Source organism: Nymphaea colorata, chromosome 7 (genome assembly GCF_008831285.2).
Source record: "Nymphaea colorata isolate Beijing-Zhang1983 chromosome 7, ASM883128v2, whole genome shotgun sequence".
Classification (NCBI taxonomy): Eukaryota; Viridiplantae; Streptophyta; class Magnoliopsida; order Nymphaeales; family Nymphaeaceae; genus Nymphaea; species Nymphaea colorata.
The window spans coordinates 7,957,377-7,984,677 of NC_045144.1; the positions used below are offsets into that span (position 1 = coordinate 7,957,377).

At 37.2% G+C, this 27,301-nt stretch overlaps 3 protein-coding genes across 13 annotated transcripts in view; 2 read left to right on the forward strand and 1 right to left on the reverse strand.

The window, feature by feature from the left end:
• The window catches only part of LOC116257605 (cell division control protein 48 homolog B), a 36,813-nt gene extending 35,634 nt beyond the window's left edge, over positions 1-1,179 (forward strand). For all 11 annotated transcript variants that reach the window (XM_031634527.2, XM_031634532.2, XM_031634534.1 and 8 more), the window contains 2 exons: positions 188-265; positions 857-1,179. In XM_031634527.2, coding sequence (XP_031490387.1) covers positions 188-265; positions 857-1,156 — 378 coding nt within the window. In that variant the 3' untranslated portion in view covers positions 1,157-1,179. The remainder of the gene's footprint in view (positions 1-187; positions 266-856) is intronic.
• Positions 1,180-4,373: 3,194 nt separating this feature from the next.
• On the forward strand, positions 4,374-6,586 carry LOC116257607 (transcription initiation factor TFIID subunit 8). The gene is made up of 2 exons (XM_031634542.2): positions 4,374-4,529; positions 4,877-6,586. The coding sequence occupies exon 2, from the start codon at positions 5,068-5,070 to the stop codon at positions 6,286-6,288; it is 1,221 nt and encodes a 406-aa protein (XP_031490402.1). The 5' UTR covers positions 4,374-4,529; positions 4,877-5,067; the 3' UTR covers positions 6,289-6,586.
• Positions 6,587-12,026: 5,440 nt separating this feature from the next.
• On the reverse strand, positions 12,027-20,750 carry LOC116257427 (protein LONGIFOLIA 1-like). The gene is made up of 5 exons (XM_031634159.2): positions 19,589-20,750; positions 18,562-18,629; positions 16,399-18,480; positions 16,063-16,228; positions 12,027-13,003 (listed from the first exon to the last, which is right to left on the reverse strand). The coding sequence occupies exons 1-5, from the start codon at positions 19,740-19,742 to the stop codon at positions 12,180-12,182; spliced, it is 3,294 nt and encodes a 1,097-aa protein (XP_031490019.1). The 5' UTR covers positions 19,743-20,750; the 3' UTR covers positions 12,027-12,179.
• Positions 20,751-27,301: the final 6,551 nt, after the last annotated feature.

The following is a 27,301-nucleotide window of genomic DNA, read 5'->3' on the forward strand; positions in this document are numbered from 1 at the left end:
TTTGGATCCTGTTTGATAATTGAAATGCTCAATTTGGGGTCATTCTTATCCAAGTCTTTGTTTCTTTTAGTTTTTATTGTCTGGTGAAACCCATTTAGAAGAGTAACATGGTATATCATATATGCTATTTCTGCTGTCATTTTCATCAGTTTTCCTAATACACCAACTTGCATGGTTTCATGCTCAGGGCGTTCTTGTTCTAGCTGCAACTAATCGGCCTCATGCAATTGATGCTGCATTAATGCGTCCAGGGCGCTTTGATTTGGTGAGTTTTACGTTACTTAATAATGGTGTTCACTGTTTGCTGATTTTAGGAACTCCTTAAATGGAAAAAACTAATTACTGTAATATCAATGGATGCTTATATGCAGAAATTTCTTTATGCCCATATGCATGTGCTTTTTCCGTGTTTTGTGTTTGAGAAATTTGGAGGTCGAATGGTAGTTGAGGTTCAACTGTACATCAATATGTGCATACTTGGTCCCTTGTTTGATGCGATCAACGTTTTTCTTTCTGTGAAACTCAGAAGTTTATGCTTCATTGAAAAAAGTTCACATATGGAAAAACTTAGGATTTAAGAGCCTGCTGAAGGGGTTGTTTGATTAGATGTGTAACACGTTTAGGATGTGAGACACCATAGATTGAGGTCTTGAACCAGACACGTGAAAGATTTCTGCATTTTCCCCAAACTTGAAAATTTTATGCACAGAGAAGCGTAGAACTTACAGTTAAATTTCGCACATCGAACATGTATCAAATGTTACACATTTTCAGATGCATAGAACTTGCAGGTTTTGTATTTTTTTTTTTTTACTTAAAAATGTAAGCGAGACATGCCTAATTCTATCCTTTGCAGGTGCTTTATGTCCCACCTCCAGATATGGAAGCACGCGTGGAGATATTGCAGGTGCATACACGTCATATGAAGTTAGACAAAGATGTTGATCTTGAACAGATTGCGGCAGAGACAGACCTATTCACAGGGGCCGAGTTAGCTGGTCTATGTAGAGAAGCAGGGATGGTAGCTCTTAGAGAGGACCTTTCTGCAAGTATGGTCTCTAATCGCCATTTTCAAATAGCAAGAAACTCATTGACCCCTTTATTAACTAAAGACGACCTTGAGAAATATTCATCTTTCATGAGGAACCATCAATGATAAGATTTATGTTTTTCTTTCCCCTTCCTTTTGTGCATAAATATTTTGTCTTGAAAAGATGCCGTGTTATTGGCATTCCCCTCCAGCTAAGTAGAAAAAAGCAGGTTTGCTTATGATATCCCCGTGAACGTAGAGCATATGGACTGTCTTATTTTCCTTTAATGATGGCAGCGTGTGAGGTCTGGCTCTTTATGCGAGATAATCTTATTGTTATTCTGGATGATGATTTGACAATTATATTAAATCAACCATCGCATGCGTCATCTAGATACAATATACATTCTTCCAGATTGTATATCTTTTTATGCGGAACCTTCTATTACCCCTTATGTTTCATTTGATATTAGCAACATGGTTGTACGAGTCTCTATTGCAACCTAGGATTCATAATCCTTGTTCAGTGTTTCATTCTCATCGAATGGTAATACGAAGAACATCTTATCTAATTATCAACACGAATGTGAAACCAATTATGCATATGCACATTAATAGCTTATGGAATGTAAGAACTCTGTAAGTCGCTTGATAAACTTAATTAATTGTTTTCATTGTTTCATGTGGTGGTGCATTCCTCAAAGTCGCTTTGAAATCATTAAACAAGTTGGTTCAACGATTTATCGTTACTTTACCACGCTTTTATATTTATTTGATCTGTATAGAGGTTAAATAAGTGAGGACTCTGTATTGATTATGAGGTACCCAATCAATTTAATTAATTCTTTGCATGGTTTCACTTGTAATTCTTTTTCAAAAAGGTAAATAACATGTTGGTACCTTGTCCTCGAAAAGTGGCACCTTGTAAGAACCAATCAAATTTATCAAAAGGCTTAGATGCTAAGTGGATTATTTTACTATGATAATTTTTCCTGAAGAATTTGTGGGATCTATCAGCGTCTTTCATTAACTAGAAAGAGCGTATACCGGGAAGTAACACAATTCAAGTTCTTGTACCCATTCATTTGTACACACAAACTGTCTATATTATATAGTTCCTTAACCCTCATTCTTCATTTACATGTACATCTACAGACATCAAATATGAACTGTCGATCTAAGATCGACAGCTCAGATCACACCTGTTTTTTTCTTCATGCACCTTCACTTCCTCTCCCTGTCCCTCTCCTTTCAACCAAAAGCCGCCGGCATCTCCTCCTGCCATTGTCGCCCCACCGGGGACTGTGAGGGAAGCCACACGGTGGCTTCCCTTTCCCCCGCGGCTCCCCTTTACCCCACCCGCCGTGTGACCTCCCCCACTTCCTCCATCACCCATCCGTGAACTACCGTCCATAAAAAATGATGTTCCCAGATGACATGAAAATGATAGTCATGGTGTTATATATATATATATATATACACTCAGCCTGAAATTTGTTCAATGAATATATCTTGTTTCCGCCTGCTAGGACGAATGAATGGCTAAGGTTTCATTACAATTAAGTGCTTGTGAGATAGGGCAGCAGCTTTTGCAGGTTCGGATTGGGGAAGGGTCGATAATGGCAGTAGGATATCTACTTATTGGGTTTCAAGGAGTTGGAGTTGAAATCAAATTTGATATACATAATTGAAAATTATAAATAAGTTCTCAATATTGGAACATGGGATCTTAAAAAGAAATTGGAAACTAAATCGTAACATTCTTAAATTTTATGACATTGACTGCAAGCAGGGGCCGAGGCCAGGCCCCCCACTTTTGTGGAAAATTGAAAAATTTTCTATAAAATACATTTTTTTTAAATTTTTTGGTTGAACTCTGTAAAATTTTTGAAAAAAATAGATGTTGGCCCTTGTTAAGACTTTTCAAAAGTTTTATTTAGTGGTCGCACGGCTGTTAAAGAGGAAATCTTTGCTCCGCCACTGGTGGAAGGAAAAAGTTGTTTACTTTATGAGATCTCCTAATTGGTAAAAGTTCCTGAACCTTGTCCAACAAAAAATTGCGCCGCAGTTTCACCAGTTTGAGGGTTCAAAGCTACGTCATTGATCATCCTGCCAAGCTTAGTTTCCACATTTTGTGACGTCTTATCAACTTGATGGTATCGTCAATAAACGATGCATGTAATTTAAGTAGAGTCTTGCCGTAAAAACAATCGCATGGCGAGGAAATGTTAAGAAAAAAAGGATGTAGATGGGATCTATACGGATATTGCTTAGATTGACTTAAGAGTGAAACCAAGTTTGGATATACATGATACCAAGCTATGTTTGATTTCTTACATGTAAAAAGTAAACATTTATTGGATTTGACAAGAAAATCCTTCCAATGACCATTCAACTAACTGAATTCGCCAATTTATTTGTAAACAGAAAAAAAAATATAAAAAGTTGCCTGACTTAAAATAACAAATCAAGTTTTTCAGAACAGGTTTTATGTCAGGCTCCTAAGGCGAGATTGTGTGTTGGGAACTGGGGTCACTGAGATTTGCTTCTGAACCTATTATGGTATAGAGGAAAAACGCAATTGAATGTGATAGCAACCACCCCATAATTGGAATACTTCTTATAAAAAGACAGAAATACCCCTCTTGACTAACATGGAAATCAGCCTCTTAAGTTTTAAGGATCAATAAAAGAACAATCTTTTTAAAGAAACAGATCCACCTTTTCACCCAATTAAATGACCCTTGTTTACAGATCTCAGTATGCAAAGAAAAGTAGGGCCCGGATTCGAAACGTGAGATTCATATTCCCCAAATAAAAAATATTCACTTAGTTAATTGGATCTGAATTTGATACTGTCTTTTCTCCATCTGATTAACCCTACCGTGCCAAATCTGGTAACTTCGCCAAGTTTACCGACATATTATTATGTGACCGTTTGATGGTTTTTCCAAGTAAAATTAAATAGTTCTAAATTTGTTTGATATTCTTAGTTTGATGAATCATAGATTTTTTTTTCGGATTCCATTTTAAAACTATGCCACTTAAAACATACAAATTTAAGACGTTAGCTTCTTAAGCACGCGCTCGGTTATATTTTGGATTTAGAATTTGTATTTGAACTTGAATAGCAATTGGATCCTATTTGTTTTCGCGAGATCCCGAAAAATTTTAATATCCGTAACGGGTGGCGGCGGTAAACAGTATCGGATCAAGGTGCGTTTTTGTAGATTTAGGTCCATAGCTAAACGTGGAACTGAACTTCTAAGTTGGTCCGGATCCGAAAGCTTTACCACCGCCCTCTATAAATACCCTTCACCTCCCTCTATAAATACCACTCGTGGGTTAGCCGGTTCGACCGTCGCCCGCGCCCCTCCCTTTGTTCTTGTTAGGGTTTTGACGGGGGTTTAGGCGACCAGCCAAATCTACCGATAGTTTTCGCGCTCTCGTTTCTAAGGACCCACGGTTCCTCCCGTTCTGGATTCCGGATTCTTTCACGGTAAGCGTTCAATTTTTCCCCCGTGGTCTTCAAGTTTTCCCGTGGTTGTCCGTTCTCTTGATCGTCGATTATGCCCTCCAATTTTGCTAAAGTAGTCTAGGATTTCTCGGCTTTGGATGGGAACATTAGGTTGGTCCTCTGTGCAGGATGATTTCTTCTTTTTTGCTTTTGAATATGGTGTCTTGGTAGATGAGTTGATTGTTTCGGAGGGAAGCCCTAAGAAATCTTGGGGAATTTGTGGGTGCTTTTCTTCTGATTGATCCATAGTCTCTGAAAGGGAGTTACGTTCTTTGATATTTTTTAAACTGAAAAAGGTGGTAACTGTTGTCCCGCATTATTATTTCTAGATCATTTTTGTTGAGGACTTCCATTATTGGCCATGATTGGTTCACTTGTTCCATTTCGTGAGAATGGAGATCTTTTGGATGAAGTTGAGGGGTTTAGTTTGGCGGATGGGACATGCGTAAGGAAAATGGGGTTTCTGCGTTGGAAGATCAGAGGAGGCATTTGAAAGTGGTCCTCAAGTCAGATTTTGAATATGACCGATGGCGGCGGTCCGAGTGGAAGAGTTAGATGCCTAGGCGACAGCGCCTGTTCCAGTGGTCGAGGAGATTTTGCCCGAGCTGTTGCTCAGATTAGTGTGGCCCAGATATGTGAAAGTGTGGGCTATCAGGCATTTAGGCAATCGGCACTGGAGTCTCTAGCAGATATTTCGATTAGGTACATTCAAGATCTTGGAAGATCTGCTAGCTTTCACGCCAATTCAGCTGGAAGGACCGAGTCCAACGTGTTTGATGTCATTCGGGCTCTTAAAGAGCTCCATTGTTCTGTTGGGTTTTCCGACGTGTCTGAAAGCAGCGGCTGCAGCCTTTCAGCATCTGGTCTCATCAAAGAGATCATGCAGTACGCAAGCTTGGCGGAGGAGATACCGTTTGTTCGTGCAGTTCCACGTTTTCCGATTATCAGGGAATGTAGATTGGCCCCAAATTTCTTGAGAATCGGTGAGGCTCCCCCGGGTGCACATATTCCATCTTGGTTGCCTGCTTTTCCTGATTCTCACACTTATAGAAGTACGCCTGTTTGGAATGAGAGGGCAACAGACCCACGGACAGATAAAATTGAGCAGTCAAGGCAACGGAGGAAGGCAGAGAGATCACTGGTGAATTTACAGCAGAGATTGATGTGTAACGGGACCGCAACAACTGCGTTTAGTTTGGTGGATGGGGATTTTGGGGTAAGAGGAAAACATAAAGAGGAGAAGCGGATTGAAAACACAGCATTCGGCTTGGTAGATGGGGATTTTGGGATTAGAGGAAAACCCAAAGACGTGAAGCAGATTGAAAATCCTTTTCTTGCACCACCTCTTCCATTTGGAGAGAAGGAGGTATCTCACGTTACTCTTCTCCCCAGACTTTCTGACCATAGTAATGTTGATGGCCAACCTAGTCTTCCTTCAGTGGTTGAGACATTCCGCCCAGCTATTGAAGCAGCAAAATATGGACTTGGGACGTCAAGTGGTAATGGTGGTCCAACAGATGAACAGGTTCTTCCCAGTGATCGACCGGCTGTAAATTTCAAGCTGGGGTCCCCAAAAAATGTGTCCGGCTCGTCTATGGGAATGAATGTTAAGAATTTGCAGAATTCTGGCAAGAACTCCCATTGGTTCCCAAGGGATGAGGATAAGGATGACAAGAAAAGAAGAGCAGAACAAATACTTAAGGAAGCAATAGAAAATCCACAAGAACTTGCTCAGTTGTAATGATATGGGTTGTTCGAGTCCGGGCCTTTTCTTTGTAAAGTATGGTCTTAGATGAGCTCAGTTGATATGCCATGGTAATTGCTTGGTCACCTTGTAACCAAAAGAAATTGTGGTTTATGCTGTTGGTGCTACGTCTTGGATGGGGAAGTACGTTGTTGTTAAAAATCTGTGACATTATTGCTGAAGATTATTCTATTTCACATTGGCAGGTTCACTGTAAGGTATGAGTAGCTCTGTTCTTGCTGAAATGAGATCTTTTGCACAATCTATTCTTTAGAAAAGACTTCACTTCTCTTAATTTGGCTCTCCAAGAGTTGTGGACTTCTTTCCTTTCCTATTCTTGCAAGTTTCTCTTCATGTGGATAAGGAGAGAAGGTTCCATTTAAACCATCTCTTTGTTGGGTTTGTTCATACACGGGAAATGTGATGTTTTAGTTTTTTTAACTGTCGTTATTATTTAAGGGGAAAACGAAGGCATTCATTTTTTTTATTTGGAACGTGGAATTTGATATGTTGCAAGACAAATGATAGTGGATGTAGTATTGACTTCTTCCTGAACTAATCTGCGACCAAAAGTGATTGCTAGACATAAGAACTGCTGTGGGGATCTTATTTAAGTTCAAGTTGATACTACAATCTGTAGATTAGTTTATCAACTTTTGTTTGTTGCCACTAGTACTAAGTGAAACCTTGTGTAGAGTTTCAGAGATGATGAACCAATCCAAAGTTTTTCATGGCAACAACTAGGTTTGTGTGAGTTTCAAACTTTCTTTCGCACACTGAATCTAATACTTTTTCATGGTATTTCTCACCGCGAAGACTGATGTGGTGCTTGAAGGTACCTGCCATATCGTCAAGACATCCAGCCAGAAATTGTTATCAACATTGAGCTTACGTGACCAACCGCATTTCCAAAATTTTGTCGTTTAACCTGCTTCAGCTGGATTCTTTCTAGCCTTGCAATAATGATGCCCTCAATCTCAAATTGCTGGAGAGTGTGAGACTCTGTTACCTAATTCTAAAGACCACTTCCATGTTTTGATACCAAAAATTGCTGAATGTCTTCTGTGACTTGATAATTTTGAAATGGATTTGGCAAGCATCTTCCAAATAGTCGAACCTGTATAACTTATTACCAACATCATCAGTGGTTCAGTTAACGACCCCATCCTTTGCGGATTTAGTTTCTGACTTTCTGTGCATTCTTTTTCTTGCACAAATGTGGCCTTGGAAACTTTTGAGCTTATTTAAATCGTTTATTTGGATAACATTGACTTTTTGAACCGAGGATGCGTCTAAAACGTGAAAAAATATATATATAAAAAAATTCTAGAAATTGCCAATGTTATTGGAGTATGCTTCTCCCCAATGGCATTGGCTTTCATTTGTCTACATATATGCACACTGGTGTGAATTTTCAATGCCAGCCCCTACGCAGCAGTCTCAGAGTCAGAGGAGCTCTAATACCTAGTTAAGGCCAGAGGAGGAGTAAGAAATAGATTAACCGAAGTCAAGAAAGAAATGAAACGGTCTTCAATCATTTCTCCTTGTTTAATTGGTGCCAAATTGAACGACGTGAAACGGTCAAGTTACGTGCGTGATTGAAAGGTCAGTGTGATTACTAGATCAGTTTCCTTCTAATGTTGCCGGATGTTTAATTTTGAGGCATTGAAAATCATGTCAAAGGCCACAGATGTTGCAGAAGTGGTCTTGTCGTCCGCATGAAATTTCAATCTTCAGATAAATTATGGTAACTTGTAAATAGTCATTATGTGCGTTCCAAACTTTAATTATATATATATATATATATATATATATATATATTATATGAAGAGAGAGAGAATCTTTATTCAACATTGCACAACCGCCACCTCTAACGAGGAGTTAAAGGGGGCGCTAGTGCCCGGTCGGGAAATCATGCAAACAGAAGTTGCTTGTGATCACAAAACGTTTTTTTATAGGTTACCGGGCGTTTGATTACTCTTGATCTGAAAGCCATGGATTTGATATGGATCCGATATGACATGATGTTGCAAAAAATCTATGGTAAAATCCATGATTCATCAAAATAAGGATCTCTAATGTTGACCTTAGATTTCATACTTAAAATTCTTATTTTATATTTTTGCATTAAGAGAAGGCCAGATAAAGATGGGATGGTTTCAAAAAAGGTTTAAAAAAAGGGGCTCCTGTTGATGCACAAAGATGTAACTGTGGTTCAGCAAACTGGGTTCAGGTCATCTGAAGCTGTTAACGTCAACCAGATCCCCTGTCGCAACAGTTCTGAACTTAAATCTGGATATATTGTATACTAGTTTTTTTAATTGTAAAATTTTATTAAATGATTACAAGGGTGATTTGTGTATTATGGCATTCTACCTGGACAGTGGGATGCCCCAAACCACATGATGCTATGCTTCAAAAATTGATGCATGGTTTTACTTCTTGCCTCCAGATCCTTGCCTTTAGAAAGACATCGTATGTTTTCTGCATCTTAAAGCAAAGAACGAGCAAAGAAAGGAAGAGAAAGAATGGGTCCGTATAAATAGCTTAAGTGAGACCGGATACAGATTCGGGTATGGGAACAATAATTTTGAAAAATATGGATGCAGACAAATGCAAAAACCATAAAATTTTCAAAATTGTAACAAAATTTAAGTAAACAAATCACATAAATAAAAGTAGTGCGTGTTAATAGCCAACAACCTCACAAAAATAGAATGAAAACTGAGTTAGAACAAATTAAACAAAGTAGTTGGTTGGATCGATTCCAATCAGACAAGTACTCCAATGTGTCCACGTACCCATTTTGGTGTGTGGGTAAGGCAACCCAGTGTGGGCACCGTGCCTAAGTACCCATGATTCTTGAGGAGGGCATCATATTAGAAAAAAGGGACCTAACAGTGTGATCTAATCAATTTAACAATAAAACTAGTTTTTAAACTCCAAAGCCGGAATCCCCAAGGGGGTTGGTACAACGGAATCGACTAGGGGCTGGCCTCCGCTTAGAATCCTCGAGAACCAGCTCTTTGTGCTGCAAATGAAGGGTTACCAATGCACAAATTGAAGCACTACAGAGGCAGCATCTCGAGGCAGCCATGGACGAGATAAGAGGTTGGATGGGGGCTTCGACCTTCTGTCTTCTCGAATGGTGGGTCATACCTCACAAAAAAAAAAAATGCAAAGTCCAAGTTTGAGCCGAGAACTCTCTCAGCTATGGAGCTGGGGCTCCAGATAAAGATTGGTCCATTTGATCATTCTAACCTTAAACTGGTGGATCTGTCATGTTAGCATGACGCTTCTTTAGCAAAGTTGGTTGCTTATCTAATATGGCACATTCATCTCTGCTTGAAAAGGTTCCATGAATTACATTGACTCGTCAATTTGACAAGATGTCATAGTTCAAAATCAGGTATTTGTCACTACGCTGATGGTTGCAGCGGGTAACCTGTGGGCTGTGGGTCCGATAAATGGTGCTATTTAGATGTCCGCTTTGCAATTGTTTCAAGTTGGATGGTTGAGAGAAAAATAAAGAGAAAAAGGAGATTTTTTAATCCATTTTTCAAGAAGCCATTTTTGCTGGGGTCTGATGAGCCAATAGCTTGAACGCGTTCACTCTGGTTTTTTAGCAATAATCACATTTTAGTTACGTAACGTTAGTTTACAACTCTTTTTTTTCTTTGTTTTTCTTTCAACGATGGATAGCTAAAATAATTCATTATAAGTCTAGCACCTAAGAGTCTGGTAGCCTATATATATAAACAAATTCTTGGTTGCCGCAAAGGAGCTGCACCAGCAAGTGCATGACTTAGGCTACTGTTGTATCTATAAGTGAATGATATACATTCCTTAAAAGAAGCACCAGCAAGGTGACAATTTTTTGTCAGTTCACAGTGTTGAAGTTTCCACGGGGATTTCCATCTAGGACTTCCACAGTGATCTCCAAAGAGCCTATCATTGGACAGCATCAGTGCTTTGGAGGGCATTTTGGTCATTCTTATCTATTGCAAGGTACTGGCAAGATTCTGCCTAGCCATCAGAGACAACCAAAGACCTTGTTTTAACTGTGTCGGCGGACGAACCTGACCCATCAGAGACAACCAAGGACATTGTTTTAACTGTGTCGCAGGACAGTATAACTCTGATTGTAATATTACATGATCAACAATTATGATAAGCTTCTATAGAGATTGACAAGGAGCTACTGGGGCCATGCTTGCTCAGAAGCTTATGCTTCGGTGGTAGGTGTACAAGTGAATGTGCAGTCAGGTCCTTTATGTACTGTCTCTGCTACCGAAAATGGCCTGTCCATATTGGATATCTCTCTAGCATTATTTACAATCTAAAGAAAAGACAGTGACCATAGTTTTAGTTGTATTGTAGTAGTTGGTCCACAATTAATTTAATATGCTTCCATCTTGACTGACATGCAGTTGCGGTTTGTTCTAACGAGTGAGGAAACACATACACACATTATTGTTGGACATAAATGCAGTTATTTTCTCTGTAAGACAACTCGCGATTGATCATTAATCATTTACAGCACTTGTTGTAAGATCATTGTCACAAATATCGTTCTCATGAAAACATCGGCACGGTTATTTTTTGGTATTTTTTTGGTAAAGTTGTTTTTCTCAAGAAAATTTCAGAAAAAATTCCACAAAATGTAAAAAAATAAAAGATCCTAAAAATTAGAAAAAATAAAATAAATTATAAACGAATAAAAAAGTGAAAAAATCATCAAAAGATCATGAGAAAATTGTTAGATATTTCTTTTCACTGAGATTTTCCTGTTATTTTTGCAATATCTGTGACAATGGTTGTAACACTATCGCCAGAGTTGAAATATGTTTATCATCATTCAACCAAGCTTAACTGGGTCAGGCATGGGCTGGAGCAGGACTACCTTTTTCACTGTGTTTTAGACCGCATGAGTTGGATAAGGGCTGGTCTCAGGTCTAAGAATAACCAACATCGCAGATTCTTTATCCAATTGCCGTCTTGCCACACTAAACAAGTAAAATCAGGGTTTCTGCAAGCATGTTCTGCACCCAGCTCCATTTTATATTTGGGGAAGTCCCATTGAGATCTCCGGTTGGGTAAAATGATTGGGATTGTCGGCTAAATTTGCTTGAAAGTTGAACCAGAATGAAATAAATTGTTTTGTGCAGAAGCAGCAACCCAGTAAACCCAGACTACCACAAATATGTAAATCACCATGAGTAAAAGACAGAGGGGCACATCAGTAGTTAATGAGGATGAAAGAGAGACCATGTATGTAGCAAAAAACAAACTAAAACCATGTTGAAATTGTGGACAAGTGATTACATGCAAGAACCAAGGAAACTTTCATTAAGCATAGCCAAAACCAGAAGCATGGATATCATGTGAACCTGTTTCGGGAAGTGAAAAACCAATTAGTTATTACATGAAGAAAACATCTGCCATAGCATTCAGAGGCTTGAAGGAAAACTTGCTGTTTCTGTTATTTAGAGTGGTAGCTGAAGAATGCAGCAGTCCATATCCCTGGTTTTGCAATTTGGAGGTTGTTCTCCTGCCTCTTCAACACACACTTCAGTTACTGAATACGCAAATAGTAGTCAGTGACTCAGAAGGATTGCTAATCATAAGGATTTAGATGTATCTGGATCAACAATTGTTAGAATTAAACTGAAGAGTCGTTTTCCTTTCAGTACTTGAAAAATAATAGCTGTTCCAAACTATTGCCAAGCAAAAAGTAGAAAAATGTTATCTATATTCAATTCTCACAGCCACTTACAAATATATCATGTATGAACATAAGCATATCCCTGTGAAAGAATAAAAAGAAAATGGAAACGAAGCTGATAGACTGGATTAACTGAAACTCCACTCTTGTTCCTGCACTAGGCCTACTTAGCTCCTGCTTGGCGCAAGTGCCTTGTCTTCTCCACAGCCTTAGAAGTCCATCCACTTCCATTTACTATATCATCCACTAAATCCTTAAATATCATCCTCTCAATATCCAGCACAACTGCAGAAATATCTTTCCGCTGATCACACCAGTTCTCCAGCTGACAAGTCAGACTGTAGATCACATCATCATCATCATCAATAGAATGATTTTCTGCAAGATTATCAATTTCTGCACATATTTCATGCAGAAGCCGCTGTCCAGTCAATGATTTCATTGATAGCTTCGATGAACCAAGCCACGGATCTGCATCCAAGACAGGGAGCTTGTTGATAAGGAGTTCATTCACAGTATCAAAGATCAATCGTCTGTGCACTTTTTCATGATCAGTCTTCTGTTCGTCAGGCAACCCAGTTTCCCCAGGTTCATCTTTACACGTTCTACTAGATTTTGTCTGCTCAAGGACAAAGAAGAGGTCAGGGTTGATCAGGTAGCCAGACGAGTGTGCCAGAGTAGGTGTCTTTGCATCTGCAGTAAGATCCTTCAGTAGGACACCTGATGCTAATAATATCTCAGAAACATATCTGTGGTCAGGGGTTGTTTTCTCACAAAGAGATGCTATGTAATCTGTGGCAACCTCATTATGAGATGAATTGAGGCGCTGGAGCTTCTGAACAAGGTCTTCAATGCTTGCCAACTTATTGCAATGATCCTTTGACAAGGTGAAGTTGAGAGACCTCCTGGGGCTGGATAAGAAAATGCTGGCAGATGGTTTTGGGTTCTCTTCTCTTGGAACATCTTCTGTTGTTTGGTTTTTGCTGCCTGAAAAGCACAGAAGATACATATGATCTAGATTAAACTATGCAAGGTTCCAATGATATGCACCAAAGCTTACATGAGTTTGTGCAACTTGATTCCAAATATTAGAGGGCCTAAAACAAAGTATTTGATTTTGGGCAACAACATTTTCTTCAGGCTCCTTCTTGGAAGTTATGAACATATTTACTTGCAAACTGCATTGTGATCTTTCGTGTGTGCGATTGTATGCCATCACCTACATCATGCAGAAGAAATGATTATACATATCTTACTCCTAGTAAAATTATGCAGGCATAAACCTGAGCACAACCTGAGTTTTGAGGTGGATATGGCATTGAGGTCCTAAGTTAATAGTGACGATATAAACTTTGCAAAAAAATCTACTAAGCTCACTGATACCTCTTCTGGGGTTCCTTTTTGATGCCATAAGGAAAATTGTGTACCCTTTGATAGAAATTATATATATATATATATATATATATATATATATATATATGTGTGTGTGTGTGTGTGTGTGTGTGTGTGTGTGATGTAAACATATCCTGTATATAGGATAAATGTGTAACTCAGTCTTCCTCTTCTGCCTTCTGTATTTTTATTTTTATCTTTTTATTCACGTATTCATTTCCAAATTAAATTTGAATTTCTTTTCCTCGTCTCAACTATTGATCTCGCTCTCAAGATGAGCTGAATTCACACAATGGAGATGAGAATAATCCTTGTGGAGCAAAAACAATCGATTATTCGAGGTCTACCTAAAGTAAAGAAAACTAGAGTTTGTAATTTTAAAATTAAAATTTAGAATTATGACAATCTGGAAAAATTGCAACAAGATTTGTTGCCAAGGGATATTCACATGAATGTGAATTATGAAATTGATTATGAATAATTTTTTTTTGTTCCTTTTGCTAGAATGACCTTTGTTTGATTATTAATTGTTGTAGATACAATATAGAGAATGAAACATCTAACAAATCAATACTAAAAATGTCTTTCAAAGACAACTTAAATGAAGTGGTATATATGAAGGTTCCTTTTGGCATGAAGGATCATCAAAGGTGCTTAGTTTAAAAAGGGATGCATATGGGTTCAATAAGCACCAAAGGCATGGTTTGGTCAGTTTACTAGTGTTATGATAAAAACGAGGATTTAGATCATAGTGCTATAACACTGCTCACCTTGTAAAGAATACAGGTACAAAAATTGTTACCATATTACTTATGGTGATTACTGAAAGTGACAAAAAGGGAGTTAATGAAATCCTCGTTTTTATCATAACACCAAAGGCATGGTTTGGTCAATTTACTAGTGTTATGATAAAAACGAGGATTTAGATCATAGTGCTATAACACTGCTCACCTTGTAAAGAATACAGGTACAAAAATTGTTACCATATTACTTATGGTGATTACTGAAAGTGAAAAAAGGGAGTTAATGAAATCCTCGTTTTTATCATAACACCAAAGGCATGGTTTGGTCAATTTACTAGTGTTATGATAAAAACGAGGATTTAGATCATAGTGCTATAACACTGCTCACCTTGTAAAGAATACAGGTACAAAAATTGTTACCATATTACTTATGGTAATTACTGAAAGTGACAAAAAGGGAGTTAATGAAATCAAATAACTCTTTAAAAAACAATTTGAAATGACAAATTCAGGATATCTGACATACTATTTAGTTATTGAATTGCTTACTCTAGTAGAGGTTGTCTTTTATCTCAGATCAAGTTTGCTTCGCATATTGTTGCTGGATCTAATTTAGCAAATGAAAATGAGGCTAAAACGCCACAGTGCCTTTGAAGATAAAACACCAGAGTGCCTTTGAAGAATCTAACTTCCTATCAGCAAATTGGTTAGAGCACTTGTGCACCTTTGCAGAACTCAACTGGACATTGTTCATGTTACATGTGATGTGTCATTTTGACATAATCTTACATTTGCACTTACGAGTCTGGTTATGTGAATAACTATATATATATGTATATATCACAAGAACTTTATATAGAGGGTACTCTTGTCATCATCTTCTTCACTAGATTTAATTACATATACAGAATCTAAATGGAGAGTTGATGATTGTAATTCTGCGACTGTTTTTTTATTTCTGTAGGTGATTTTTTGATATCATGGAGATGCAAGAACCAGCAGAAAGTTTTCTTTCTTCTATAGAAGCAAAGTACAAAATAATGAAAATTGCCTCGTTGAAACAATTGATTCAAGATGTAGCAATGATTTGTGTCAACAAGAGAGCAATATATATTTTCAGCAATTACACCTTTTGAGAGAGGACCAAACATATTGAGATGGACTATTGTTATGTTAAAAAAGAATATTCGAGTAAGAGTATTGATCTTGCCTATGTTCAGAATTTCAGTTGGGCAACTTCTTCCTGAAGGCCTTAACTTCTATGAGGTGTCATTTTCTTCTTTGCAAACTTTTAGTTGTTACACTATAAGTTCTAGGAGGAGTATTTAAAACATATGTATATGGATTTGCCTACATTATACATATAGTTGACTATATAGTACATACTTAACTCCTATGAGGTTTCATTTTCTTCTTCGCAAACTTTTTATTTGTTACACTGTCAGTTCTAAGGGGAGCATCTAAAACATACGTATATGGATTTACCTTATACATATAGTTGTCTATGACTCTATATAGTACACACATATATAAGCATAACATCATGTTTAAAGCTATGTTAAATACATATGGATTCGCTTATATATAGGATAAATACGTAGTTCGGTTTTTATTTTCTTTTCTGCATTTTCTGTTTTCTATATTTTTCTTTGTATTTTTTTTTCATATACCTCAGTTCCTTGTCAATTTTGATCTTAGACCAGGATTGCCCAATGGCTAGCCCACCACACCAGCTATTGAGTTGTATATACATCAGGGGTTTCCCCATGCTTGGCTAATCCTTCAAAGCAATTTGGCCCTTCCGTAAGAGTCCTATTATTTATATAATGCCTTAATGAACTACTGAGAAATATTTTACACCCTTCCAGAACAGAAACAAGGAATGTAAGGAAGTCAAGTTGCATAACTCACCTTGGAAGGGGCATGAAACTGGAACAGGTGAAGGCATGGTATCCTCCTTGTAAAAAGATTGGTCTAGGACTGAAACTGGACTGGGCTGATCAGGGCCTTCAGGCTGTGCACCTCCTAATTCCATCAATCTTTTTTCATCATTCAGAACTGATGACACCTCCTCATTCTACAAATAGAAGAAGAAAAGTTCAAATGAAATACAGAGGCAGGAATACGTGAACTTTTATATAGCAGTATACATGCATAAAGGCAGGAAGTGTAGTAAAATGCACATAGATTTCTGTACACTCTTACACACAGCTATCCATATATATTGATCTTAAGCTAAGAAAGTACCTTCACTTTCTTGTTAAAGATTGTAGGTGAAGTCTGCAAACCACAGTCTGCCACTAAGGAACAATCTGAACTTGTCATTTCCACGTCTACTTGTGATGCAGAACTCATATTACTATCTGAAAGAACAGATATTTCATCTCCTTGCTGGCTAATTTGTCTTGTTGTGTCACTGCTAAAATCGCTTGTCTGATCTTCTGATGGTACTGAATAATGCACTGAATCAGTTGTAAGCTTGCCACCTTTATGTCCAAAATCATGTCGTGGTCGAGGCTGCCTCCGGGGCTTGCTAGAATCTGGCAAGGAGGTATTCCTAGCCTTCCTTTCTGCTTCTTTCTTTCTCTGTACCAGTCGAGGACTTAAAGAATCTGAAGTCCTTGAAGAACTGCTAGCGTTATCTCTGTTCAACTGTTGAGAGATCTGTAGTGGTCGTGTCTGAGAATTTTGAGTCCTCTGGATGTTATCTTCAGATTTAGTGCTCAGTTTCTTATTAACAGATGCCTGAACTCGAATTGAAGATTCTCTACCATTAGTTATGGGAGTTGGATCCTTCGGTTGTCTGGAGCTCTTTCTGCTGTCAACTTGTTGCAAATCTCCCGTCAATCTTTTGCTCACTGGAAAAGACAAACTGTCGCAATGGATGACAGAAGTGGCAATGCTGTACTTGTCAATGTACTTCGCAGGCTTCATGATCACAATTGGTGATTCAAAAGCTCTTGATGAACAGCCTTGCCTAGTTGGAAGTGAGTTTGGATTGCATGTCTCTAGTACATGTTCATCATGAGTTTGGTCCAAGGATATTTTTGGAGCAGTAAAATGCTGAGATCTACCCGGCTGTACCTTTTTGGTGTCCAGAAGCATCTTGGCCTGCATTGCATCCAAAATAGCTCTGACATCCTTTTCAGACTGTTGAAATGTCATTTGTCTCAACCGTTTTTCAATCTCAGTCAAGACGAACTGGGAAGCCTGCAGTTTTGTTCGTGAATCATGAGCTTTGAGGTCCTTATTTGAAGAGGCAGGATTTCCCTCGGAATGCTTCCAGGGAGCAGTTTCTATGGGAAACCGTGGATTACAAATTGGCCTTTTCGTGGCCTCAGTATTCCTTCCTCGTGGAGATACTGCTTCCCTAGGAGTTCTTGGAGAAAGCAGAGATCGATCAAGTTTACTTTCTTCAGTAACTTTGGGTGTAGCAGAGTGGTTGCTGGTTCTTGCTGAGTGCAGAGATTTCTGGCCTTCTACAGCTACTGGTCTTGAGCTAGGCACTGTGTCCAGCCCCATGAGCTTTGCAACTATACTTGGTGATTGTCTGTTATCACTGTCCCAGTGGCTATTACGATTCTCTAGGCCTTTCAAGTTGGAACTAGATTTCATGTCAAAATTGGAACTTCTAGATGAACAGTCTCTCCCATCTAATGATAAACGTGGGAGTTCTTTGAGTTTTGATGTGGGTTTCATGTTGTCCCTTGAATCAAAGGAAGATCGAGCAGTTTCTCTTCCATCATAGGAGAATCGAGGACCTTCTCTTGATACTGAACATAATGAATTCTCTTTCACTCCATAGGAAGCTCTAGTTAGGTCACTGGATTCTGCAGCGTGCCATGGGCCTTCTTTAAGTCTTGCAAGAACTCTGAGTGACTCATTCAAATCTATGGGCATCTTGGACTTAGCACTTGCACTTTTCAAAGAACATTCATCCACAAATTTCGAGACTTGCAAGGACCTTGGAGAATCTCTTGTTTTCGCCAAGTGATTTGCAATTTCATCTTTGGCTCTGGTATTGATGGACAATCCCCTCATCTCTCTGTACATTGATTCCTTCACTATTTCTCGGAAATCAATGGTTTGCCTCCCAGTCTGAGGCACAAAATTAGTGTGGCCATTCCAAGGAGATGATATTCCAGGCTTGTTATCTGTGGCCGAACCATGAGGTTTCTGTGAATTCAGCGTTTCATCAAAGCAAGGAGGCCCAGTGAGAGAATTCCTGTTACATTCTGCTGAAGAGAATGATGAAGAGCAAGAGGACGACGATTGGGAATCTATGGACGAGTCTTTATTTTTCCGCTGCCTCTGGATTTGACCCTTTGCCTGCTTTCATAAAATGGTTCATAATTATTCTCAATTCAGTTAATTTTCATGTACAATATAGATGCAGGCTTTTGTTCTCACCATGGAAGTTCGAGGAGAAACTGCGGCTTCCTCAGCTCCCACCTTTCTGTTACTAAATTGAGGGTGATCTGCAGTGTAAAAGCCACTAGCACCATTACATTCAATGGGCTGCTGGAAATTTTATCTAGAAAAGGTGAAGATCTTTTTTACTCAAAGAACACTAAAAATTGAGAAAGGCATGAATAGTTTCGCATGTGAAAAGAAAATATCTAGGGTCAATAGGTGAAAAAAATGAAAAACTTGAAGGCTGAATAAGATTTAAAGTTTAAAATAATGAAAATTGGATGGCTTCCAGTTCATGAATATGAGGGTGGTCGAACTTGAACCGAAAAACATATAGCACTCTAATACATGAAAAACAATAATTACTCTAGTAAACAAAGATCAAAATGTTAAATTTCTTCTCAAAAATTATATATATATATATATATATATATATATAACTTGGATTCCTGTTTTATGAATCAACAAGATAAAGACCGGAATTCTTAGATTGGGAAAAAAAAAAGCAAGAACTTTGACATGGATAAATATGGTCAATATTGAGCATAGGAGCTTCAGAGTGAAGTTTGAATATTTTTGGGGTATAAAATAAAATTATAGCTTATAAATGCAAGGACAAATAAATTCACATGCAATAGCCAACTGCTCAGGTATACCGCCAATGACCAAAATCATGGGAGAAAAAGAGACCTCAAGAAATACCAAACCGCAAAATCTGAAATGCTGAAAATCTACCAACCGGTGAAAGGTCAAAGCATAGAGACTGTCTAGAAAGGTACCAAATGCCAATGACTCTAGGGTGCAAATGCGTGTTCTGCAAATCTCAGGTCTCAATAATCTAGAAACCAAATATTCGTTGAGCCTCGACTATTGGAGGCAAATTTCAGTCCTCGAAGGATGAAGAGCACCACTATTGAGTTCCCAGTGGAGTGTGGAGAATTTTCACAGACTTCCATCTCTCGCTGGAAAAAGAAAATATACATTGAAAGGAAAATTGAAAAGATAAAGTTGCGTCCGAACTAACCTGCAGGGAGCCTTTTATGTTGTTGGCCATATAGGCGCCTTCCCGAGACCAGGTGACCCCTATCAAACAGCTGAAAAATCCCTGTCATGCATCCAATTTGTTTCTGCAAATCAGGATTGTCATCTGTCAAGGCCTGTAAGAGTTTAGCAGACATTTCCAATCTTCCTTCTCTAAGTGAAGAATTCCCCTCTTCCTGAAACAATGAAACTCCAAATCTATGCTTTTAATCTCATCAACACAGCGGTCAAACCCAGAGTTCAGCACTCTTGGGAAGAGGTTTTGTAACAATCACTTCCCAAACTACAAAAGCTAAAATAATCTTAGGGAAAGGGCAGCCTTTGCTTTCTGAGGTAAAGTCTATGGCTCAAGCAAGTTCTACCCTTGAATCCGGAGCTATCTTTTGACCAGCACAATCACTAACGGTCTTTAAACCTTTGCTGAGATCTGATCTATTTGCCCAATCAAATGAAACCACCTGCATACGAAGTCACTAACATTCCTCTCAGCTCCCCACCATTAAAAGTTGCAGTCTCTCTTCTTCTTCTTCTTCTTCTCAAACTTTCTGACGTTTGCCATTCTTGGAAGCAGAAAATTTAGAAAACCCAGTGCTTCAAAATGCTTCGAAGAAAGAGTTCTCTTTTCTCCACCCTGTGAAAGTTTCTCCAAAACATACAGGCCAAGAGCTACTTTGCCCCCACAAGATTCAAACCTTCCTCTCTCCTCTCCGTCTCCCTCTTATTTCCTTCACTCTGAGCTCCAGGAGATGATGTGGTGGCTCGGTAATTATCTTATACAATGCCAGTAGAACCGATGAAGCAACAGCCCGAGAGAATATTAGTATACTCGGTTCCACAAGAAAGAAGATTCAGTGCTCAGTAGCACAGTGGGGAAAGGAGAACATGCCAATGTACGAAGCACATGAAGGGCAGGAAAGGAGTGTTGGGTTCCCTATAGAGCCATGGGGATGACTACCACTGGCTTGTTTCACAGGTAAGATCCCAACAAAGGAAATTTCAGGAGGGAAAAGACAGATGGGTTGTATTCATGATAGGAAATTGGATGTGATATTCTTAAGAGAAGGAGGTGAAATGAATGTTCAGTTGCTTACTCTGCTTGGAGGGGAAGAAAATGTGGGTCATATCCTTCCTTGTTTCCTCCCACATTCCATGTGAGTGATAAAGCTGGTGGGACTCCAATTGGCTGATAAGGGCATGTGATGTCTGTCAGAAACAGATGGTTTTGTGGGCTGGAAAGTCTGCAAATTCAATGGTTTTATTTACGTATTTTTATTTAACTGTCATATTCTTTCCTTAGATCTCATCAAATACTTTTTTACACTTTTTGAGTTTTACCTTTATGCTCCTTCATACTTTTGTAACATTGACTCCACAATCATAATTTCATCAAAGGGGAGGTTAGTTGGAATGGCAGAGTCCATCGTACAACATTTCAATGTGTTTGGCATATTGTGAATTGGATTCATTTGTCTGGTAGAAAAGCAAATCAATGACTTATAAAGAACTCCTCCCAATGGGAAAAAAGAAAGCACAAAATTGCCAGTTTTTAATTAATTTTATGCCAACCTTCTGCAATAAGAACACAAACCAACGTAATTTTCTTTAATTTCTGACGTGTTTAACATTTTAAAATTCTTGTCTCTAGTTTGGATGCAAGCTTTACCAGGTCTTGAAGGACCTTCCATCAGCTGAGTAGTGGTTCCTGCAGTGTGATTCAGCCATTTCATCCATTTGATTGTGATGAGCGGGCGAAAGTATTCAATTGTATTAATCCAACCTCAACATAAAAGAGTATTTTGAGATAAAAAAAAAAAAGTTGCTCGGTGAGGGCGGTCATGGCTGTCAGGCTGGCAGTCATGGCTCGACTCTCCTCTGCCATCAACTCTCTAACTTTCTGCAAGTTCAGAAACGACTTTTTCCTTCCACCTCTATTGAGAAAAGAAAACAGTTTCTCGCCCAAAGATTTACAGGCCTATTGATGTGAACACCGAGGTCTGTGCGGGGACAGAAGAGAATATGAAAGAGAATGATTGTTCATCTGACACTCGATCAGCTTCGGTTCTGTGAGGAAGATCTATTCCTAAAGAGTCTTTATCAATTTGCAATTTTTTTGACCAAATTAACTATCCTGATACCATCCAACAACTTAAGTTTGAAAGCTACATCTCTCTCGGAGAACATACAGTCACATCCGATCGATTAACTTGTTAGATTACATCAACTGTTCTTTTTTCCATTTCGAAAGTGCAGAATATAGTGAATTCCCTTGAAAGATAACTCGTGGATTTTTTTTAAATAGGAGAGATAAGGCAGTAAGAAGATTGAATTGGATTAAAATGGTGATTTCTTTTCTAAAATAATTCAAAGATGCTTCATGGGTAGTGATAAAAAAGGCCAAAAACATCATAACTTGGTGAAATTTTTTGATTCAACAGCATGATTTTCATTTTTTGTGGTTTACACTTTATAATATATACACATATGTATTCTTAAAAAAAAACTCACATTATTGTGGCTGTAACATAAGTTTATCCACGGGCCTATAACAGATTACAAAGGCAGGGAAGAAAAATCTGGTACCTACAGCCAATCAATTCCTGACATCTATTAATCCTTAAAAAGGAAAATCCAAAACTTCATTTTCAGAGTAAATCCAACAACCAACTAACCCCAAGCACTTGATTGTGACTTAGACGTGAAAATAAGGGAAAGTAAAGTCGTCACGAATTTCGATGGATTTTCATAATTCATTCCGAAGACTTTAGCGGCATTTTTTACCCATATGTTGCGGTCATCGGCGACTCGCAGCTTCTTATCGTTAACGAAAAGGTGTGAGATGTGGCGTGCTCTTAAACGCGTTCACGGGGCCACAGTTCTGTTTAATAGATTAAATACCTTTTTTTTATTTTCGTGGTGTTTTTCTTACCCTTTACCCTCAACCGGTTGCAGATCAAAAGAAATCGGAAGTTATATTTTTAAAGAACAAATCAAAGAAGAAATAAAAACAAGAAAAAAAAAACATTGGAAATTTAAGAAAAACTGATAAAAGAACGAAAAAATATATTCCATTTAACCTCGAAATGGACTATTTATATACAACAAAAAAAAATCAACGGTAATTTATATTTAACAGTGTTTAGCCCGTGTTTGGGTGACAACTGAAATTGAGTTTGTGAAATTTCAATTTAGATGAAGCACCCTTCGAAAAAAGGCCCTCTCCTCCATGTTTTTTACTAAACCCTGCCAATTTTTCACATAAACATCGCCATCACCGCCAATTTTATACATAAACATCATTCTGGATGTGTCATTCACAAAGACAAATCACATCATTTTGGCGTAGTTTGATTTTGTGGGTACTACTAATATGAATTGTAAATAGTGACATGTGCGACATTCAGAAGTTTGGCTTTGGCTTGGTGGTACCCCTCCTTCTGTTCACTAAAACAAACATTAAATTTTGATAAATTTAAAATGGATTTTATGTTCCATTCAAGAGTTTCACATGTTGATTTTAAAATATTTTTTAAAAATAATTTTTAATAATTTTATTAATCTTTCTAAGATAATTTACTGTTAGTTTTCGCTATTCCCTATCAGTTGAGCTCCTAAATCGATTTTGACAACACAGACTTTGCCAGAGCCTTTGTGTTGACCCTTCCAGTGGCTTTGATGGGAGAAGGAAAAGTTGAGAGATTTTGGGGATGTGGGAAAAGAGATGGATGGATGTTCGTGGTTTCATTAAAAAAAAAGGGGAGAGGAACTCAAGCTTGTATATAATTCTTTCCACACTTAGACCATACCCAGCCTTCTTTACTACTACCAGCTTTTATTTATTCCTGCAACAAGGCTAAGCTGGATTTAAGCCCCTAAATTTCTAGATCTAGCAGTGTATTTAGAAATTTTGAGACATAAAAATACAAACTTACAGTTGCTTTCAGGCACAAATACGTAATTTCATAGTCGACAAGAGGTGCTTAGAAATGAGTTCAACTAGTCTCATTTTGAGATTAGTTTTTCCAATTAAGAACCAGAAGATTTTTTTTCTTTCTTTTTGGGAGGGGAATAGTATTTCTGACGTTTTTACCAAAGCCAAATAATATTTTGGAGAATTGTGATCAGGGCCAAATTGAGATTTTCTAAGTTATAAATGGTAAATTTTATTTTTTCAAAATCTTGAAGAGGAAAGGGCTATGGCCTCTCTTGCCCCTTATCTCTAGAGATGTCAATACATTCGATTTGAATCTGATATCCAACCGAACCAATCCGAAAAATTTGGATATGAAAAAAAATTAATATCCGATTAAGAAATCGGATCGGATTCAAATCTAATAAATGACATCCGATCGGATTCAGATTTGGATATACATAAATATCCAATCGGATTCAGACCGCATTCATTTTTAAACAAATATCTTGTATCTAATGCTATTAAATTTTGAAAATTGGCAAAAGCCTGTTCAAAATTTAGACTCAGATTCAGATATAAATATAAAAATTCGATTTGAATTGTAAAATCGAATTTCAGATTTAGATTCAGATTCAGATATGACTTTTCTTTATTTGAATTCGAAACCAAATTCGAATCCAAATATGTGAATATCCGAAAAAGCATATATGATTAAGGATACATTCGATCTGAATCTGATCTGTTGACATCCTTACTTACTTATCTCAACCTTTTACAATGCCTCCTCTTTATAATGACTTTAAATAGTCTAGCCAAGGGGCGGAGCTAGGGGGTTAGCAGGGCCATGAACCCCATCCCCCGTTTCGTTGTCGGATTTGAATTTGGATTTGAGCCGGAATACATAATCTACCTCTTGACATGATGCGGGCTAACTTCTAAACATCTTAATAAAGAAAATCAAAAGACTTTATAGTGCAAACATACCTTTGCCTAAAAGATAAAGATTTCAAATTTTCATGTATACATTTATTAAATATGAAATCTTTAATATAAAATTTTTAATGGAGAGAAATACAGGATTTTTCTCTAATAGTTTCAAAAATTCTAATTTGGGCTCCATAAAGATTTTCAAAATATATTTGGCACACATGAAAATTTTTAACAAGTTGGTCTAAAATTTTTCCACACCCCAAGAAAAAAAATCTAGCTGACTCCCAATTATAACTTGAACAACCATAGCAATCACAACTAGGAGTTGATCACTGCGTTTTCTTCTCTTGATCTCTTAATAGATCAAACAAATGGAAAGCTTTAGAAAAGATGTTTAGGGAATTTAGATTGTATTTGATAGCGTCAGATGTTGCATAAAAATATGTGTTTTGAGAGATAAAATTGATAGCCTACGCGTTAAAAACCATGAATTTAAGTTTGGATCTCAGACTATGACATCCATATCCACTTCAATGATGCATAAACGGTTAAAAAAGATCGATGTTTTGGTAAGGAGGTTGCTTCGTGTACGAGTTTCCTCTCTGCACTCTGCAGCGATGAAAGTCAAGGAGCCATCATATATATATATATATATATATATATATATATATATATATATATATATATTGGGAACATACACATGATGGCTCTTGACCACTCTTTTCCACAATGTCCTACTGTCATCATTCATTCATGTTACTGTTCCCTTTTACGTTTTTTGAAATTTTCAACGACTTTTCATTTTCTATTCTGTACTAAGTGTTTGAAACCCTAATAAATAAATATAATATATGCACATGACGAATCGGTGTAGCCCAATCTGTCATGAAGAATGGTTAAGAAAAAACACTAAAAAGTAGATAGACATTTTGATTATCTAAGTATCAGTTTAGATTTCTTTTTTCTCCTTAGTTTTTCTCTCAATCATACATCTATTTCGTATGGATGTCTTTGTTGGGTAACTTGTCATGCTAATGGCCGCAAGAACTACTAGTTGCTTGATGACTAGAGTCATCATGCGCTCACTATATATATGGGTCTCATTTTCGAAGACTATTCCAAGGATGGTTGACAAGAAAGCATTAGTGGCATACATGCTTAGAACATTATACATATTTTTATTATAGAATTATGGAGGAGTTATGTGAAATTTGTGGAAAAAATTTTGACCATTTACAATTTAGTTATATTTTTTAGAACAATAAAAAGTGGGGTTTCTTCAATAATGCATTATATGTGTTCCATAAACCATAACATTCTTTTTGTCAAGCATCCTCTTAATAAAACACTAAATTTTAATTTTTAATTGAAGCAAAATCGCTCATGCAGTTTAAGAGGATATCCATTGCCATGCAGAGAGAGCTGAAGCTCGTACCAAACCCTTTACTTTATAGGTTATAGACTTGCTTTAAGTGCTTCGAAATGTTATCTCTAATAAGTTTTAACTTGTACATCGATGACCCTCCTTTTATAACACAAGAAATTGACATCATTAGCACTTGAAATGCTACCAGCCCTCACTCGAAGCCATTGCGCCCACCCTCTCTTGGACAAAAATCAAGCACCAGTTAGATTTAAGTTACACTGTTATCGATCTCCAGATCTGGTTAAGTTGGATTTATTAAACTTTAATTAAAATATTGAAATTAGTTGACCCAGAAACGGATCAATACGACCCATTTACCCTCATTAGCATACTGGAACTAGAATATGAAATATCTGATAAGTTATTCTCTCCTTTCCGAAGTCTAATTACCTCTCAAATTAGTCTTCATTTAAAGAAGCATGCAGTTAATAGAAAAATAACCATTGGCCGATTAAATCTAATTGAATGTGCTAAAAACAAGAGTAGGTGCACCAGAAACACCGTACAGTTACATATATATATATATATATATATATATTTATATATATATATATATATATATATATATATATATATATATATATATATATAAAAGATCTAGTAAGAAAAAGGGGCAAATTCTTCTGCATAAATGAGTGAAACCTAAACAATATAAGAAGCATTTGGGTGACATTATAAAACACTGTTTAAAATAAAACTTGATTTTGCCTCAAAACCATGGATTCCTAAAATAGGAGTGAAAAATTTGACACACTTCCTTCCCAAGTATATCATTTACAAAAAAAAAAACAAAAAAACTGGGTTTTGGATGTGTTACCCAAAACTCATTAAAAACTTAATTTTTCAAAAAGCTTGTCAAAGAATTCATTCTTCAAAGAGTCATAAAATTCATTTTTCATGTAAAACTGAGTTTTACCCTCTCCCTAGGTTTTTGTCTTGTCACTCAAAACTCACAAAGTTTTCAAAAATTGATTTTAAAACTTATCTTTCACAAATCCTGGTTCTTACAACGCCTAACCTACTTTATTATATTTCAATAGAACTATAGATCATTTTTTATGCAATCATGTTGGGTAGAGATAGAGTTAGGAATCCTGAGTTATGAGGAGGAAACTTACAAAAGAAAGAACAACCATAACTGGTTCTATGGTTCAAGGAAATTTGCAAGGAGTTCAACAACTACAACTTATCCATGGTTCAACAGCAATACATGAAATTTGGAGTTCATTGGCACAAAAAAAAAAAAAAACACTAATAAGGATGGAGAAATTAAATTTTAAGAAAGGGGCATTTGATTACTCCAAATTCGAAATTCATAGTTTTGATGTGGATATGACCTGTAATGCTTTTGCTGATGTAGTAAAAGATTCATGGTAAAATTAATGGTTCATCAAACTTAGGATATTAGGTTTTCATACTTAAGATCCTTA

What these genes read in the sequence shown, in the direction of transcription:
- LOC116257427 (XM_031634159.2), bottom strand. Translation starts at nt 19,742, where the DNA reads ATGTCTGCTAAACTCTTACAGGCCTTGACAGATGACAATCCTGATTTG. An exon ending in ACATAAAAGGCTCCCTGCAG is followed by an intron (nt 18,630 to 19,588) that starts GTTAGTTCGGAC and finishes TTTACACTGCAG; the next exon opens with ATCACCCTCAATTTAGTAAC. An exon ending in AGTTTCATGCCCCTTCCAAG is followed by an intron (nt 13,004 to 16,062) that starts GTGAGTTATGCA and finishes TGTGCTTTTCAG; the next exon opens with GCAGCAAAAACCAAACAACA.
- LOC116257607 (XM_031634542.2), top strand. Translation starts at nt 5,068, where the DNA reads ATGACCGATGGCGGCGGTCCGAGTGGAAGAGTTAGATGCCTAGGCGAC.